The 19,548-nt window shown below is 40.7% G+C and overlaps 1 protein-coding gene across 5 annotated transcripts in view; it reads right to left on the bottom strand.

Annotated features, from left to right (window-relative positions):
- TLE4 (TLE family member 4, transcriptional corepressor) overlaps positions 1-19,548 on the bottom strand; it is a 101,316-nt gene that overhangs the window by 50,497 nt on the left and 31,271 nt on the right. For 4 of the 5 annotated variants that reach the window (XM_042787592.1, XM_042787593.1, XM_042787596.1 and 1 more), the window contains 2 exons: positions 17,890-17,952; positions 8,719-8,793 (listed from right to left, as the gene is read on the bottom strand). In XM_042787592.1, coding sequence (XP_042643526.1) covers positions 8,719-8,793; positions 17,890-17,952 — 138 coding nt within the window. The remainder of the gene's footprint in view (positions 1-8,718; positions 8,794-17,889; positions 17,953-19,548) is intronic. The other variant, XM_042787594.1, reaches the window with a different exon arrangement.

The following is a 19,548-nucleotide window of genomic DNA, read 5'->3' as shown; positions in this document are numbered from 1 at the left end:
CACAGGTTAGACAAACTCTCTAGAAAAGAATGAAAAACAACAGAAAAGCAGAGAGAATAGGAGGAGACCAGTAGTAGTAGTAATAACAATAACAACAAAAAAAATAATTATTATTAATAATAGGCAAATACCAAGCTTCTTACTCTCTGAGAATCAGTAATTCATGCCTTTGTGGATGCTGATTCTACAGAAGGAAAGCAAGCTCCACTGAGAAAACTACGGGGGGGAAGGAAAAAAATCAATAGCTGTCATTAATCAGAAGGGGACCATTTAGAACTCCTACATAAATAACAAAGAAACTATCAGAGTCATATCTCTACAAATTGCCTCCAAGATCTTTTAAGTGATCTAGGAACAAGAAGTCATCTCCCGAATCATATTGTGGGATGAAAGGCAATATATGCAGAGCACATTTCCGTTCTTAATCGTATCTATAGGAACATCTGTCAGGATACATGTTTCATCATTTGTCCTCCCTTCTCCCCTTATAACTATTTTTCACTCAGTGAAACAGAATACACAAGAGGACAAAAGTAACAAAAAAATTAATACAAGATTTGTGGTTAAAAAGGTGAGCATTTTAATAAAGGAAAAACCTAGTCGCCCACAAAAGCCCAAATGTACCTTCCCCCTCAGAATCTTGGAGTCCATTAGTTACTCCTTCTGCTTGCAGGACTCCTCTCCATCTTAATTTCACACTGGGGGGTGGAGGGAGAAAGAATTAGGCTCTTTAGAATCACTTTCTATTATCATTTAATAAAGGGCTGAAATTCTTGCATAAATCATGCCACTTAAGCTCTCTTCTCCTTCATCTCCCCCATCAATTGCTAGCTAAGGAAAAGAAAATCCACATCTCCTGCAAGAGAAGGCAGAAAACACCAAAAGCTCAAGGTTTACCATACAGAGTGTCAGTGGTGTAAAATCTGCAACATGTACCAAACCTCCACTTCAAAACCCTTCCACAAAGACCAGCACAGAGATGAAAGTAACAATGGCAGCAGCTGGGTTTCTTCTGTTACAGATGAATAGATGGCAAAAATCAGCTCTGGATAGGTACATGCACACTAGTTGAAGTACCTTATTTACCAATTGCTCCACTCATGTCCTACCCACGGACAATGGGAAGAGATTTTCTCTCCTCCGGACTGACAGTAGGAAGACAGTGTCCCTGTTGTGACCTTGTGAATCCTGGTCCTCTTCTTTAGAACTTGAAAATGAAAGCGATGACTATGCTGTTCCCAGGCGAGTCCTAAATAACATTCTTCTCAGGTCCTCACAGGAAAAAAGTTTCTGAAACCCAGGGCTACATAAACATGACTGGAAAGTGGAAGAAGTGCCATCTGAGATGTATAATGAATCAAACAATCAAAGCTAGAAGAGAAGTTAAGTAATGCTACTGGTCACAGAGAGACCTGACTTTCTAAATCTATAAGCAATTCTATCACCAGAGCTTTTAATGCGGCAGCCGTAATTTGCTTCTAAGCTTCCTTACAAGGAATAGTCTAAGAGCCATGTAGCCTTAGCACAATAGAGATGCATGTTATGACCTCACACGTGCATTTCTTTAATGCATCTTTTAAAGTCAGTTCCCAGCAAGTCAAATTTCTGGATAAGAATTACTGAGAAGCACAGGCTCTAAGTTCTAATGCTGTGTTTCATCATGCTTACAACAAACACATACCGTGTTGGAATTTCAGCAAATTGTCTTTGCCCGGGATAAAAACCTGGATTGCTTGGATTGACCCATTCTTTCCAACCCATTCTGCATCTGTAAAGACTGTCATTTCTGGTGCAGCTCTGGTCCTGTGAAGAGCACTGTAATGCCTGCTCTTCCTGGCGGTGAGTAGCCTCTTACCACAGGTCAACGTCAGGTGTTAAGACACGTGGATATCATTCTCTCTCTCCAAGTAGATTTCATTGAGAGATGTAGTGTTCTGTCTCTTTAATGTTGTGCCCATTACTCAAATACCTGAAACTTCAAGTGACTTCTTTGCATTAGTGCAGTTTCCCAGTTACAGCAGCTTTGATAAAGGAAGGTCTTGACAAGGATCAAATCACCTGGATTTAAGTTGCAGCTCCAAGACTGTGGAAGGACCACTTGCTCTCTTTGTCTCAGCTTCTTCCAAAGGTAGAACAGGGATAGCAGTACTCCCTTGTTTAAGAAACGTTAGTGGAGTAAGCTCATCAACGCTTGTGATGCATTCATGTACTAAGTGCCTGTGAAAAGTTCACCAAGCAATAAGCAAGGAACTGTCTCACTAACAAACGTCACCAATTAACTTTCTGAAATATCAGGCAACTTAAAGATTTAAGACTTCTTAAATTCCTTCATGTATGAACTAAGCATCTGGAAATACCTTCTTTATGTAGTAGTGTCCATCCCAGTTAAGCACTAAAGCCCTCTGTTTATCCTATGTTTAAGACTGAAGACACTAAAAGACCTACTCACATACCTGAAGAAAAGCAAACATTCAACTGATCCACATTATGAAGTCCCCATCCGCATTCACAGCTGTAGAAAACAGCCTAAAAAGTGCAGTTGGGAAGAAGTCTAGATTACAAATACACAACCCTGTCTAGGGGTGATATCAGAACTCTGTGATATGAAACCATGACAAAATAATAACTGCCTTTAGGCTATAATGTACAGTAAGGGTACATATTTAAATGGACTGCATCTCCACTGAGTACATAAACATTGCTGATTTTGCAACGAAGCGTTTTTGGGAAGCTCCCGCCTTCACAATATTTCAAAACCAAACAGATCCTTTGTATACTTCTTTTCCACAGCTCTGGTACACAGACATCACTGAAGGTAATAAATAGCACATAGTGGACCAAGAGTCTGACGGAGTATGGCAAATCTGTACTTGGCTGGAGGCAGTTTCCATACACTGGAGTACAGACCACATTGCCAACAGTGTTTTCTCCTCTCTCCTGTGTGTGAAGTGAGCATACAAAAGTAATTCATAATTAAATGCTGCATATGTTCATGCTATAGAACGTAAAGAAAATTCTCTGTAGGACTCTTCATATCTGAGCTGATTAATCCTAATTCAAAAAAAAAAGATATGTCGGTTACATAGCCTTGGTGCCAGGGTTTGGAAAAGCCTTGAGAAACATGGAGGCAGAAGACAGCTCTCCTGCCTGATCAGATACAGTATGTGAGCCGTAACAATCATGTCATATGCACTTACTTAAGCATAACAAGCAGGGCCTCTGGCATCAGCATATTGGCAGAGAAATGTAGTAAGTGGTCTGCACTTCACACTGCAATGTTACTGACTGCTCATACAGTGATAGACCAATATAAATTCAGTAGCTACCACAGCTACTGAAAATTGGAGGAAAAGAGGAAAACAGTGGCAGCCCATTCCAAGTGTAGCAATGGTACTTAAAAAAATCTATCCTGAGAGCATTTTTTTCAGGAAATGTGGAACCTGGAATTATTTACATTTGAATCAATTCCCTCAAAAATCCCTAAAAAGATCCTGTGCCTCACTTTCAGCTTCTTCAAATCAGGTTAATGCTGTATATGGAAGAGATTTATTTAAATTAGGCCTCACCTGCAAGGCTCTCTCTGAAGCTGGCACCTGGGACTAAGGGGCGAAGAAAAAATCCTTCAAAACACCTCTTTACCCTTAAAAAACAAGGTGTCTTTAACCTTCAGATGAATAATTCAAAACCAAAAGTGCTCTCCCAGAAGCCTTCTATATCTACAATTCTTTCTATAATTCAATTTCAGGCACTAGGCAGCATCAAAAAGTTTGCAGGACCATATCATCACACATCCTCAATATACAAACAGCAAACGAGTAATTAAACAGGAAGGAACGAATTTCAACTTTTCTTCAGGGTACAGAAATAAACACAACTCAAAGCACGTACCCGTTAAGTCAACCTCCTCTGCCACCTTCCCGCTGGAACAACCCGTGTACAACATACAGCAGGCAGCCAACTTGTTTTACAGCATTTAAGCTCCAACTACCGCTTAACATGCTTTTGAACAAGCAATACAGAAGGGCCAGAGAAAAGCGAGTGTTGCCTCCAAGCTACAACACACTTGCTTTTTCTACCACCCTTCCCCATCCTCCCTGAAGCTCCCACGTCTGAGCACCCGCGCTGGGGCAGGACCGACTTTGCCACTCAAACTGGAATTAAAACGTTGCCCCCGCCGCTTCAGCTTCATGGGTTCAACCAAACCCACCCCCCTCGCTCTTCCTCACGGTGGGAGTGCACACGGGGGGCAGGAACGACCCACGCTCCTCCGCGAGGAGCAGGAGGTGCCTCTGGACGTGAAGCAACCCCGCCAAAAGCGCCTCGGCGCTGGGCGGCAGGAGCCCCGCACCGCTGGCGCCGCGGCATCCATCATCCGCACTGATACCAAGTTTTTGTTACAACTTGTGTGCGCTTATCCGCACCGCGCTGCTTTCAAAGGCTCCCACACCTGCAATGGCATACTGTTATTTTTTCGATGGCTTGAAAGCAACCAAAAATTACACACCTTTTGAAATGAGCCAAACAAGCGCCTCTGCCTCAGACACAGGGTAGAAACTGTGACAAGCAGTGTATTAAAAAAGGAACTTTATAGCTTGGTGATTATATGTGACAATACAGAAGGACCCCTTTCTTCCAGTAACTGCCATTTGCTTATTTTTAAAGAAGATAATAGAAGTGATATAATAAAACAAAATGCGTAAAAATTAAAGCAAAGCCATTTATTTTTTTTTTTAACTCAGATGTATAGAATGGTAAAGGAAAAATCATTTAAATCATTTCCTTAGTAATACAAGTAATATTTAAATAGATTTAATAGTGCTGCTCCAAACCAATGAATTATGAGTTTAAAACCTATTAAAATGTAATGTTTTTTTCCAGAGCTGAGGGAGAGAGATTTAAATCCACTGAATTTTAATATTTCAGCTTGAGCTGCAGGAGGTAGAGAAAGTCCAAATGAACTATTCCATCAGCACCATTCAAGCATGAACATTTTAATCAGTTTTACTTCCTTGGAGTTCTCCAACACAGTTTACGCTGTCATTCTGAAAGCACTTAACACAGAGGGTGTGAAAAACCACCAAGGCTTGTTATTGCCTTCACAATTGATGGCAAATAATTTTGCAGACTTCCTATCATTAAAATGTCAGTGCTAAAAATTGAGGTTCAGCATTTCTTGTGCTAAACTGCATTTTCTTTGAACACCATCACATACCTGTTCTTAAGTTTTTGGTACATTTATCTCCCTCAGTGTGATAAACAGACACACAAGCAGTAGCCTCCATTTCTGCCTTACTACACAACTGCAGTTGAAAACTCACTATTTTAAACAGAGGGAAAAAAACCAAGACTGATAAAATTCTTATAAAGCTACAAGTTAATTCCCTGGTTCCCTTATTAAAACGTAACCACATTCACACAGCATGTTCTGATTATATAGTATAATGGATTAAGAAAAAAATAAATAAAGAAAGAAAAATTTAAGAGAGTTAGATGACTCAATTTAATAATACAGGAAATGAAAACATAATTCCTAATTAGATCATATTACTGATTTAGGGCTACAATTTGTGTGTTGTTCCAACAGTGTGATCTTGCAGATTCTAATTTAAAACCATGGCAGCTATGACACATGACAAGATCAACTGGATGCATCAGACTGCTCATCCCAATACACCCAACCTGGAAAGGAGCTCTGGATGTGCACTATAAATTGCTCCAAGCAAGAGGGCTGAACCATACCACTCATGGCAAATACCAGATGTAGAGTCCGGATGCCTGCAGATTTACAGTCCTCCTGCTTATGACACCTAGTTTTGGTTTAGTTTTTCCTCCCTGCATCTCTCCAGAAGAAGATAGATGATATTTAACTTGTTTCAGCCCGTCAACAGTTTTAAACTGAACATGACCTGTGAAAGAAGTCATTATAACTGTGTTTCATTCCATTAAACACAACTAGTTTATTGTCAGGAGAACAAGCAGCCTCTCTGGGTTCCAGGCTCACTTCAGTATTTTGCATTTAAACTGCATGGATCAGTGATTTGGTTCATTTACCAATGAAGATAGAATAATATTGCAAAGTTAAAAGGTGCTTCATCAGATTCCATTAAATCAGAGCACATTCATACGAAAATATATACATGTGAAACACAAAGAGAGACATGATTTGTGCGCATTTGATTCTTATCTCCATCCTAATAAAATCCATTTTAAACTCAAACCCAGGGTTACTCCGTTTGACCCTAAGGGGTTTCGCATGACAAAGTTCATCTCAAAAACTGAAATACTGCTTCTGTCTTTGTTTGATACACAGCTCAATGGGTAAGTAAGAGATATATTTTTAAAAACTGTGAAGAGCAAATGAACTTCAGAAGCTTTTAAAATATCACAAGGTTAAAAGAACACCAACTCTGCCAGATTTAACACACAGGAAAATAATATAAGCCAACATAATTAGAGATACAGAAAAGCTATGATTTCTAATTATGTTCATTTTATTTTTATTGGTATTCATTTTACAAAGTGTGACAAGCCTTTTTTTAGTCCCATGCTGCATTTACAGACTTTAAATCTCTCTAAGTGCAGACATAACATTATTGTGCATATTCATGCAACTAGAACATAAGCTTTTTTGGTACCTTGCTATCCTATTTATTCATTTTTTTTTTAAATGAATCATTTAAAGATGGAATTAGATTACTTCTCTTTAAATCAGATGAACACAAAATTTTCAGTCTGTATTGCTCCTGTTTCTCTGAAACAGGATGATGGCCACGCAGCATTTCCTAAGTCAACATAAAGCAGGAGAGTGAAAAAAGGTAGTAGGGCAAGGTAAAAATCAGTCTTGTGAGGGAGGTGAGAGCTGTCCAATTTTAACGCACAAAACCAAAATTCAGGTATTATGAAAATTTGAGGCAACAGAATTATTTGACTTGAAGGGATAAATTCAGATAGCAACAACCAAACAAGAAAATTTACTTCTGTCTCGTGGGGGAAGACCAACAGAAGCTACTGCCAGGGTCCCAGACAAGTGCCTAGTCTGTTTATATTTATTCTGTGCGGTTTAGTGGTTCATGAAAGCAGGATAAACTTAAATATGGAGTGCAATAGCCAGTATCTGTAACATTACATGTTTTACATCAATCAACTTATTCTTTACTAGAAAGCAAACTGCTTTTTATAGTTTCCCTAAAACATACAAAGATGAATGGCAAAAATGAACACAAGTAGATGGTGAAGTATTGATACACGCGTGTGCAGGTACACACACACAAAATGGTACATGAACAAATACACACATGCTACGTAAGCACATGGAGCACACACATAGAAAAACTTCTTTAACAAAGCAGCCAACCTTTAGCTACTTACTTTATGCAAAGAATGTTAATAGAAGGCAATATTTTTGGTTAGGTAATGAAAACTAATTGGGAAATTATTCATCTCCCACTCTCCCCACTGGAGCGTAAAAGACGTACAACAAATGTTATTCATGATTCTACACGACTCGCTCCAATTCACCCCCTTCTTTCTAACGGGCACTTCAGAGGAAATAAAGGTTACTCTTTTCCATTTATATCTTCTAATTGACTACCAGTGTTTTCTTGTGGTCAGAGGGATACAAAATAAGAGTTAGAAACAGCCTATTAAAAACAAGCTACAATCAGACTGCTGCTCTACACTACCGTCAGCAATGATCAGAGAGTCCTGATTTCCTTGTTAAAAGACAGAGGCATAATTGAAGCAATATCTTCACTTCAGATTGATTATTCGGCGACCCTTATCCACATCTTCACTCAGCAATTTGAATTTTAATGAAAGTAAATGGAATAATTAGCATTTCAAAGTGTGTTTGATACACTGAATAAAAAAAGGAGAAGACTTTTATGTATAATCTATACACAAAAGAAAAAGCATTTGGGAGGGTGCAGAAGATGGGAAGTACAGTTGTAGTGTCTTCATTAGAATAACTTAAACAACCGCTTGCACCAGCTGCATAATTATACATGTGAATAATGTGCTATTAAGCTATGACTTCTCACCTTCATTTTATGTAGTGTGAACAGCCACGGCTTTTCTTGTTATGCCTTTCCTCTCCAGTTGTAAAATGTAAACACTGTGGCTGCCCACACCCATAAAATCTCACAGGACTACTGTACCGGGCTAATGCCACTGCCAGTAAAGCTTTTACAAGAGGGGCTCCACACACCTGTACTTTTAGATGACTAGGAGCCAGGTGCCTATGAGAGCACTGATGACAAGTCACTTTGCCATTTTTTTTTGTTTTCTTTTCTTTTGTTTAAAAAAGTAACACCTAATTCTTAATGTAAAAATAAAAAGGGTGGTGAATATTCACAGTCTTTGAGCCACCACCCAGAAAAAGATGTGGGCAGCAGAGATGGGAAAAACCCTCCTAAAGCACAGTGTGTCATACAAAGGATAACTATTACCCTGGCTGCAGAGTCAGGCTGGCACAGGGTATGCAAAGGCAGCAATGTTACTTAAAAGGGACAGAGATACAACACTGACATTAATTAGCCCATTAGTCTTCTCAGCACAGTGCCAGCAAATGTTTTCTGGTAGTCACCAGCTTTTATGAAGATCAAGCTACTGAACTTCACCACTGCCCACAACTTTTCCCCACCTGATGGGAATGAGTTCAAGAGAGAAAGAAAATCTATTTACAAACACTGTTAGAGCTAAAACGGAAAGACCACATACCCCAATGATAGCGTTCAGTTCTGCCATGGTCACTTGCTTGGCACGCTCCACAGCCTGCACCACTTGCTGCTGGTGCTATAAATGAAGATCAGAAACAGAATAAAATTATTTGCTTTCTAAATGATTAAGCACAGATTCTTCCTTTTCTTTTTCCTTTGCTTTTCAAACACATGCAGGGCTTGAAATAACTGTTCTCTAACAGACAGTCACATTCTGTGTTGATCTGCAAGAGTATCAGGTAAGGGAAGGATTTTTTTTATGGCATTACTTGCCAGGAACTACACCTTCGCTCCCCAACAAGCTATTTCACAACCCGGCTAAATGGCGAACTGTCTTCCTTTTGTTTGTCAGCACAGTGTGCTCTTGAATTTACATGCCAACTTAAAATGCAAGCCACTTTCCTTACAGCCACAGAAACTTTGGGATTTAAAAAAACAAAAAACAAAAACCACCAAAGCATACTGAAAAAGAAAGCTATGTATTTTCAACAAGCACATGGCACCCACATCACTGAAGGATATACAGATTCTCCTTCTAGGTACATTTCAAAGCAGCTCAACCGTAAGGAAGAAATTTAAAATGCCATTCACAATTCTGTCAAACACGTGAAAGAGAACTAATTATTTCAATCCCCAACATGTAAATTTTAATAGCTTTAAAAAGTCCATCAAAAACACATGGTCTAATTAACAACACAGTTTACAAGCTTCAGTGGTTATATTATCTCAGTTTGAGTGATACTGTATTCCTGCAATAAATTCAAAATTGCTGTATGCTGAAAATTGATTGGTATTTACTTGAAAGCATCAACTACAAATAAAATAAGGTCCTCATCTTGCAACCAGATCCATGCCTGTTCAGAGCTCCACCCATGGCAAATTCATCTGCACAGGCAGCCTGACATGATCAGGACTACACGCAACAAATTGGTGCAAGGGGGAGTCAGGGAGAACTGCAAGTAGGTTGTGTGATCTGCACTGGAAATGAGTCATCTTTGACTTACAGCCGCAGGTTGAACACAGAGAGGAGAGAGCTCTTGCCTGTCTTGAGAGGTGCTGAAACCATAGCAATGAAACTTTGGCCCTGGATCAAAACCAGTGTCTAGATGTTCTGTGGTGTAAAGTTTATGGCAAGGGCTGGGAGGGTCTCTTTAAAGCCTCCAGTTGGCCCCCCACAGCTGTGCATATGGGCAGAGCAGAGCCAAGGCACAGACCATGCAGCAACACCTCCCGTGCGTGCTCACCAGTGGCAGAAAGCTGCATAAAATGAGGCTGAGGCCCAAATCCTCGAGACTTCCTCCAACTTAAGTGCAAAGCATCAGAAAGGCTCCCCAAGGCAGCGCTCTGAGCCCTGCTGGGAGAGCGGGCCGTAAGAGAGGGCTCCACTATTTCGGGGGCTTGGCAGGCTCAGATTTGCCAGTTCCCAGTGCGATGCACAAACAAAAATGGCATTTTCACTCATAAACTGCCTCCCATAAAAGCCCTCAGGGTGAGGAAAAGCAAGCCTAAAAATCCACCCATAACTGTAAGAAATGCTGACCTCAACTACAAAGAATGGATGAATGTAAATAATGAAGGAGGTAATTTAGAAACACTCTCGAAAGGAAGAAAATGGTTTTAAGGCTTGTTTGTTTTTAAGCAAAGAAGAATTAAATGAAGGAAATGCCAGGAGAGCAAATAACATACTGCTGCAAACAGCAGTCCCGTTTAGAGTTTTGTAAAGCTACAGTGCTAACGTAAACCAAATCTGTCACTTATAAGCAGGCAATGTAAAGAACAAAAAGAAGTCCAAACACAAGCAAATGTCTTCTTGGCATTAAGGAACAAACAAACAAACAAAAAATGTAGTGGTGTATCACCATCACAGATAACCAGTAAAAAAGGAAATTACAAGGCTCAAGCCTCAAGTTTCTGACAATGTGTTACCACCTCTAGGTCATCACATGTTAAGAATAGGTAGAGTTTTCATTGATTCTGTAGCTGAAAGTCTTGTGATACCTGGGTCTATATGGCAATGGGATGATGATAAAAATTATACCACCATTTTCTGGTGGAGGTCAGCCACACCAAAAATAGGTCATAGCATTTCAAGCCATCCAAATGGGTTTAAAAATCTCTAAAATTATTTTATTTTTGAAAATAAAAATAAAATAATTTACCGAGAAGTTTACAGTCATCTCTATTTCCTACCATTTCCCTAGGAAATGCTTTTTGCATGCGGTAAAGAAAGGAACCTAGCTCTTCACTTGTATATATGAGCATTCAATTCCAACACCCATTTATTTAAATCCTGTTCCCAGGGCCACAGGCAGGAGAAGAAAAAACTTCTGAGGGACCTACAGAAAGCTGTCCTGAAAACATCAAAGCTGTTGTAGGAACTCCTCCAATCTATATCCAGACTTTCTGAAAAGCAAGTCAACTCTACAAGAGTTTGACTGTTTTCTTTTCCTTTACAGCAAACATACAAAGAATGTCTCTCAGGAGTATTTGGGAAAAACATTATTTCATTTCCAGGTGAAGGGATGAGAAGGTGGAAGGGTAGAGTATCAAAATCTCACTTTTAAGATTTCTGCTGTAAAGCACTGTGAGACAGAAATTCCCTAAGCAGCCACACAAGGCATCTTTCATTGATTCTAATAGGTTTGGGATCAAGCCTTCATAGAGAGGAGAAAACCCATGGGCCTTGTAACACTGAACCTAAATTAGGTATGGTAGAGACAATTAAAACTCTCCTATTGCTAGCTGCTTTAACATTGATTTAATCTTCAATGGCATAGTATGCAAAAGACTCAAAATAGATGGTCTGTAATTAGCCTCTCCATCACTCCCACCTCCCAGCAGCAACCGAGCGGACTCCCTCCCAGCCCCCCGAAACCCCACAGGGGCGCCAGCCCCCAGTGACCCTGGGGCTACTTCGAGTCACAGGCACAAACCACACACTCCGCTGGATAAAGACACAGGAAAGCAGAGTCACCCCGTGGCGTGGTGCAGTGGCACGCAGGGTTTTTTAGAGCCCACCGGCTGCCCCCAGCGCTTCTGAACCTGGGGCGGGGGGGGGGGGGGGGGGGGGACACGGACGGACTCCGTGTTACCGGCTGTGGCTCCAGCAGTGGGTAGAGATCTCCCCAAACAGAGATGGAGCCCGACCGCGCTCTGGGGACCCACGGCAACTCGAAACCAGGGTGAGGGGCAGGGAGCCCAAGGGCCCCCCGAGCAGGAGGGCAGCTGGCTGGCCCAGCCTGCACGGGTGCCGCAGGATGGGTGGCTGCGGTGCTGACCGCGTGCCTGGATGCCTTGCCTGGCCAGCATGCCAGTAACAAGCAGCATTATGTTAAAACCAAGCAGTACACATTAGCCTGCCCATCAAGTGATCACGTAATGATATACAGCCAAGTAAAAACAGCAACAAAAAGGGTTCTTTTTTTCCAAACCAAGTATAGACACAGAGTTGCAGCTTTCACACACACTTAATGCTAGCCTTCCTCTGTGCACACAAGCAAATGACAGACCCATTTTCCTCGGTTATGGAAAAACAGTATTTTGCGTTGCTTTTAACAGGCCAGAGCAATAAACTCAATACCCTGCCCTGCCTGTCATGCAGACTAGTATCGCTTCTCCTTTTTAACTTCTTCCCTGTCTCTTCTCTTCACCCCTTTTTGCTTTTCGTAATGAGCAGTGCATCTGCACTTGCCTTGTGTTGAAAAATCACCTCCTTTCAGTCTCACAGTGGGTAGCAACAACAGAGACCACAAGAAGGATGTAGGCTTTTTCACCATCACATTGTCTCACCACACTGTCTTGTCACCTAGCCCAGGCTCCTGCACAGGCATTGCAAACACGGTGGAAAACACCTGGGCTTTTTATACCACGTCAGAGCTCCTCACAGCTCCCAAAGACAAGGGAGCCATGCTGACAGCAACAGAGCAGCCGAAATTCCCCCCGGCACACACACACAGATGCTGGTGTTAAAAACACCTAATTCTAGCCTGTCTCCAGAACTGCCAACAACATCCAAAGCAAAAATTACCTACCAACTGACTTTGCAGACGCAAGCAGGTTCTGCTACGTTTTGTTCATATTATTTTGTTGTTGTATTATCTGTCTAGAGGGAGTACAGACCAGGTCTTGCTTAAGAACTGTAGCAGAGCCATTCTGAAAAGCCCATGAGACGAGGCCACACCAAAAACACCAGTGATAACCGGAGAGCAAACACGCATTTACTGTGGAGTACAGCATATGCTTAGAAAACTAAAAGGGGCCAGCAGGGTCACTGCATCCAGGCACTGTAACTCAGACATGGTATAATAACTGCTTCATAAAAACGTAAGAACATTATTAGCAATATATGCATAAATTGCTAATAAGATGCCTTCCTTGGTAGAGGGATTAAGGATATCTCACAGCTTCCTTGTACTTACTGTTTCAGCTCTAGTCTGGGGCAAGTCTAAAATGGAGGAAAATAATTTTGTCTTCTCAGCCTCCCAATCCTTCTATATAATGGATCTCACAATCTTCATCCAAATTTACTGAACTTTAGAAGCACCTCTAAGGAATGTATGTACAGAGAAAAACAAGGACGTTATGGCCCTTATCTATCCTGTAAAAGGAAAACCATCAACTAATATTGAAGTGTTTGAAAGGGAAGACTGCAAGCAACATTTATTTTTTGTACATTTGTTTGCATGTACGCATCCCAGTGCTTGGCATTTTACTGCATTTCTAAGTATATTTGACCACCTTATTGTGCACAGGGAACTGAAGATCCCTATTAAAGAGCAATCCTTCCAGATTATTACTAGCTAGTTCACTGGCAGTTAAAAGGGAAGGTGCATCTTCCAAAAAAGTTTATTACGGCCTCTTCCAGCCTACGTAATGCTTGCAGTGTGTGTGGCGTGGAATTTGACAGGGGACAATACCGTGAACACTTGTGTGGCTTCTCAAGCAGCTTTTGCAGGTTGTGCTGAGCTCCAGGTTGCCACAACTACATCGTCAGCTGTACATCACCCAGCTTGCATGCATCTCATGAATACAAACACAGTCAATATTTACGCAAAAGAAGGTAACTGTGACACACAAGTATCTCCAGCCACACTGAACAAATACCACTACCCAGCACACAAGGTCGTTCAGCGCCCTGCAGCCCCCAGGGTCCCACAACGACAGCCACAGGTTGCAGCCAGCCACACAAGCCACCTTGACCAGGCAGGAACCAGCCCCAATTTGAAAGCTGCAGGGTTGTGCAAGTGTCACACTGTGCTACAGATGGTAAAATTCAGTTGAGAAGAAGCATAAATTAGCAGAGGCATGATCTACAGCTTTAGACCCAAAATGAATTGCATGTCACTGGCTAGATCATTCGATGACGTGAACATCAAACTACCTATACTAGCTGCAGCAGATCAAGACTAAGTTATCTGAGTGCTAACAATCTCTAAGTACTTACCTACAACCTTGCAGGCATCCCCTTCACCTTATGCAATAGGAACTACTTTGAGCACACAGGTATCTCACATCACAGGGAGATGGAAAACGACTGTTGCAACACAGGAAGCCTGTAACTGCAGCATAAATTGAACACACATAGCTCCTGAGGTCCATCTCATGCCTCGACCACAGTCACTCTTTCCTATCAAAATGGGAAGCTCCTATTTCTTGGTGCTGTTTTTTACAGTATGCCTAAGTCGAAGTCAATGTGAAAACAAGGTAACACTTGACTGCATACTTAGGCAGGTTAGGAACTTTATTTTCAATATATGCTTAGATGATGTACAGCACAGTAAAACTGACTGAAGCCTGGAGAATTTCCTGAATCCTTTACTGGATTGCCCCCGAAAGAAAGCAGACACTAGTACACAGTAGGGTGATGTATTATAATTGCATTCTTTTCACAAGATCTCTACCGATTTTGTCCATGATTTCTTACTTCTAAGTGAGTTATCGCAAGCCATTGATTCCTTACAAAGTTAACAAGCAATAAGACAAGTTAACCTGGTGCTATTATGAGGCAATAATGTTGCCATCAGTGCATGTAACCACTGTATTTTGTTCATTTTTCCCTCAGGCACAATACAGAGGAGCCTGATCACATTTTTCAGCCACTATTCCACAATTAGACTGTATGCAAAATGCATAAACAGCAAAAGCACACTGCAATTCAATTCTCTATTAATCTAGATTATGAAATAAAGAGACTTCCATTAAAACACTTACTTTTTAAAGACACAAATTGGACAGAAATCAAGACTAGCAGAATACTCAAATCTGGAGATCAGTTCTCTTTTGCCTCAACAGCATAACAGCATATGCCAACATAAACTGAATTAAATAAGTGCTTCTGCTAACAAAGGTCAAACAATTACCAAGATTTTCCTAACCCAATATGAAAACTATCACGATCAGTGGCACCATCAAGACATGCAAAAAGTTTTTTTGTGCTTCCCCTTTCAATCCCTTTCTGTGGTCTAGTCCCCACTCCCTTCTTGCTAGGTGAACTTTTTAAAAAGCACACTTGCCTCCACACAAGATGAATGTGTAGACCACCTTTTTGGAAGCTCTCCTTTCTGTCTTTGTCAATGCATGTAAAAAATGCTGGAGTTGTGAATTTTTTGACCTCTCCATCTCCTCTGCAGCCAAAAGAGCTTTGACACCACGCAACACGCACAGAGAAGGAGCTGCAAGACTTGGTAAATGAAACGTGCAAAGAGGTGAAGGAAACTTTATGGGCCATAAATTTAAAAAGCAGAGGCTTACTAGCACAGAAGCCATACGAGATGCTGTTTTCAGATCTAAAACTGCTTAACTCAAAGCTCTGATCTAAATCCTAACAAAGTAAACAGAAGTCACTAAGCACACTAACATGGGCGTGCTTAAGCGGTCACTGGGTGGTCCTGTACCCATGACAGAAGTGGGACAACATCACTTTCTAAATTTATAAGCTTCATCACCTCAGCTTTCTACTTACATAGTTCTTATAACTAGCGTATTAATGACAAGCTACTGCAATGGCTAAGTCCAGAATTACTTTGAAATTGCTCTCCATGCCTAGCTCAATGGCCAGTGATCAGGGCCCTTAGCTCATAGTTCACAAGCTACTGCATGTGGGCACCACATAGGAGATTTTCCTCAATGGAAGACAAAAACGAAGTACAGTGTGCAACCTTCACAATTTCTTTTCCCTCTAAGGCAGGGACTTAAAATGTACCAATACCAGCTTTCAGAAGAACGACTCTAGGGCGATTTAGCTCCAGGGACAGGAGACCACAATGCACAGGGAGCAGAGAATAAGGAGCGAGCCTGTGCTTACCTGACTGGGATGCCACTTACATGAAAGCTCAAAAACCTACAGCCTTTTATCATTTTTTTTTTCTTCCTCAATTCCACATGAGAGTGTAGAGGAGGTGGAGGCTAGGATTTCCAGAATCAAAGGCCAAAATCTATCAGTCATTGTGAATCAAACACATCTTTCTTCAAATGTATTCTAAGCCCGTGTAATCCTTTTGCCTGTCTAATTGGCAAGAAACACCTACTCCAAGAGAGCACATGGGCTGAGTTTGTGGAAGCAGAGCAAACAGAGCAAAATGACTTACTTGTATATGGTAATAAAGTTTTGTTTAGCCTTTCAGCTGAAAATAGCAGTACCAGTAATAGCAGTAGTATACTGGTACAAAGTTTCTAAACACAGTATGACATACTCTATAGAGATGTCTCTGTCCTGGAAAAGTTGATCCCATGTCATTGCCAAGATCACAGCCTTGCCTGCCAAGTACTCACCCCTCTGCCTTTGTTTCAAAATCGTGTCATTTTAGTGCTCTCTTTAGCATGAGTATGAATCAGCTTTACACCTCATTTTTATATGCAGTGCTATTCCTGCACAGCAAATAAAACCCTGTAACTAGACGTACAGCGATTCTGTAGCAGTCAAAGTACAAAACCAACAGCTACTCATTTTAGATCCATGCAGGACTTGAATTCTGGTCCCCCAGCAATGTAACTAGATCATTACACATCATTTAGTTTCCACAAATCCATCTTTATAAGCAGGGAGTACAGCAGCACTCATGAGCATTGTGAGGTTCTAGTTTTGATAGCGTTATTCTCATTTCAAACACACACAGATGCACATGCGCTTGCACACATGCAGCACATTAGCTGAACATGAATATCGAGCACACAGCCTCTTGCTTGCAGCAGGATGAGCAGCTCTCTTGAAAAGCAATGGCATTTTATGGAACAACTGAAAAGGTGGGAGAAAGAGTTGCAGCGTGTTCTCAGGCATGACGTTTCACAGATGCAACGCACAGAAATACACCTTCCAGCTTTGACTTCTCAGCTACCAATTCTACTGAAATGAAACCATGAATTAAACAGATGCATGCCAGCCTGCACCAGCAGACCCCAGCCTCCAGCCCCTTTCCTCCAGCAGGGTGGGCAGGGGAAGCCGTTACACACCCAAGGTCTCCTTTCATGAACCATGTTTTAATTTTACTTCACACATGCCCGTGGCTCCAAGGCTCCCTCACTAGCTCACACCAACTCCCCCAAATCCCAGTGCCCCTCAGAGTAGCTACAAGGCACTCACGATAATACCAGCAAATCATAATTTGGAGAAAATTAGTGCTTAGAGAAATTAGCTCACAGTGAGTTTCAATCTTCTGTCTATATTCCCCAAACACACAGAAAACATAAAAGGATTTAAGGTAATAAGTAATCTGGGATGCAGAGGAAAAAGGCAGAAAAAAGCTGCATTTGTATGCCTACTGTGTTGATCACTACTCGGTACATCAAAATAGAAGTTTCTGCTGAACTTTAATGCCCGCTGCCAAGAATGTAGCACAAATCATGCCTTTCTAGCATTTTTGCAAGCTGTCCTCTGATTTCAGACCGACAAAGTCAAAATTGTGAGAAAAACTGAATTGTACATGAGAGCAAAATATTTAAACAATTACAATTTTGCTTAGCACATCACAACATGTTCTATTTCATAAATATATTTAAATGATATTATAATGAACTTGGAGGAGATAATGAAGTTAGAGTGAGAACAGCATGGTGGAAAGTCATCTACAAGCACCAAGAGATTCATAAGGAAACAGCCTCAACACAGAGTCCCACTTTTGTAATAGATACAATAAGGCAACTGTTTAGATCAGCACCAGTACAAACGACTACCTACCTCTTGGGACAGGAAGGGAATGACTTGTGCACATATAGCGTTCAGCCTCTTGACAATTTCTGCCTGCAAGTGACAAAAAGAAAGAAGTTCAATTACATAAATTCTCAGAGGTGATTGTCACCCATGAACTGAAGACACATTTGTTTGGGTTTTTTTCATCTCTAGTCATCTTCTGGCCAGGACAGATTATCAAAGTTAGAAAAGTATTTGGACACCATTTCAACAATATCTAGGAAGCTAGTAGTTTCTGGCTAAAAAGTTTTGCTTAAAAGACACAGTTTAGAACTGACACAAAATTCAAGTCTGATTACACAAAGGCATTTGCAGAAAAACTCTTCAGGAGATGTAATGGAACAGATGAAGCAAAATACTGTGTATCAAACTAAACTCTCTCCTAAGAGGCAAAAAGAAGGATCATTTCAAATTACAGCAATGACACTGTATGCAAACGGAACAAATAAACCAGTTACTTCCATATTAACATTGTGAATCATGAGAACATTAGCAACACATCATACAACCTCACTATAGCCATTCTACCACATATTTTAGAAAGGGATACTACAGACTCATACCATATTTATGCAGTTATCAAACTCAAGGTTAATAGTAGTTACTTTCATGTTGCAATGGTGATCAGAAATGAATAATATACAGTGTTTTATTTCCATATTTGAAATCAATTCTTATTCTGTGCATTTAATTTGTAAATCTCAGTAGAGACAGAGACGGTTTGGAGAGATAACACAAGAATTACAGCTCCAGAGTATTTAAAGCCACATAGACTTTCTTACAATAAATCATAACTTTCTTAGAATAAACTGTAACCAGGATCAGTTTCTCATTATACACCAGGGTAGAATGCTCTTCCTCTTGCCAAGTAACTAACTGTATGATGCAGATGTGCAAATTTGTGCAATTTAGGCTTACTTCCTTTAACAGCAACTCTTCCAACCTTTTTGCTATCCTGTCTTTTAAATTGAGAATGCTTAGAAAAGAACCAACAGCACAGAAGGGCCCAGAACTAGCAATAAAAGAAGTCAGAGCCACACACAAAATAAATCTGGGTTCAGTCAATACTACAGTTACACAGCTACGAGAGCAGAAGACATGGTGTGCCAGAGGTAAGGGTACATAGGAAACTAACTCTGCCCCCTTGTGCACATTGCAATACACTCGAGTTAACACATGCTACTTTGCAATACAATTTCTCCATTTCTCTGAAATCCTTACAAACTCCCTTGTTTTTTTATACAGCAATTTCTATGTTACTCTGCCCCAGTATCTTCTCACTGGTCTTCACTGTTTATGGAAGTCCGCCTCTCATTAAAATTATGCATTGAAAAATATATTTTACGTTCGTCTAAAACAACTTTTCTGTTTCTTCAACAGGATATGAACCTTAAAGGACAACTGAGAATATGTTCTCTTCACCACAAAGCTAAATTATATGCTGATTTCAAAGGTCTGCATGTGCCTGTAATATCAGGTATCTCACAATGTAAAACTTAAAACACCCCTATAAATAGTCAGTGTTCACTATGATAGTTGACACTGAGATTTACAAACTGCTTGTTACACAGAGCAGTACAGGGAGCAACAAGATGTGTGCATCTAAGCTTCAGCCAGAGAGGCTGCACAATCCAATACGGCATTACT

The sequence above is a fragment of the Tyto alba genome, unplaced genomic scaffold (assembly GCF_018691265.1).
Source record: "Tyto alba isolate M040663 unplaced genomic scaffold, T.alba_DEE_v4.0 Super-Scaffold_13, whole genome shotgun sequence".
Lineage (NCBI taxonomy): Eukaryota > Metazoa > Chordata > Aves > Strigiformes > Tytonidae > Tyto > Tyto alba.
This window is presented reverse-complemented; position numbering and strand designations above follow the sequence as displayed.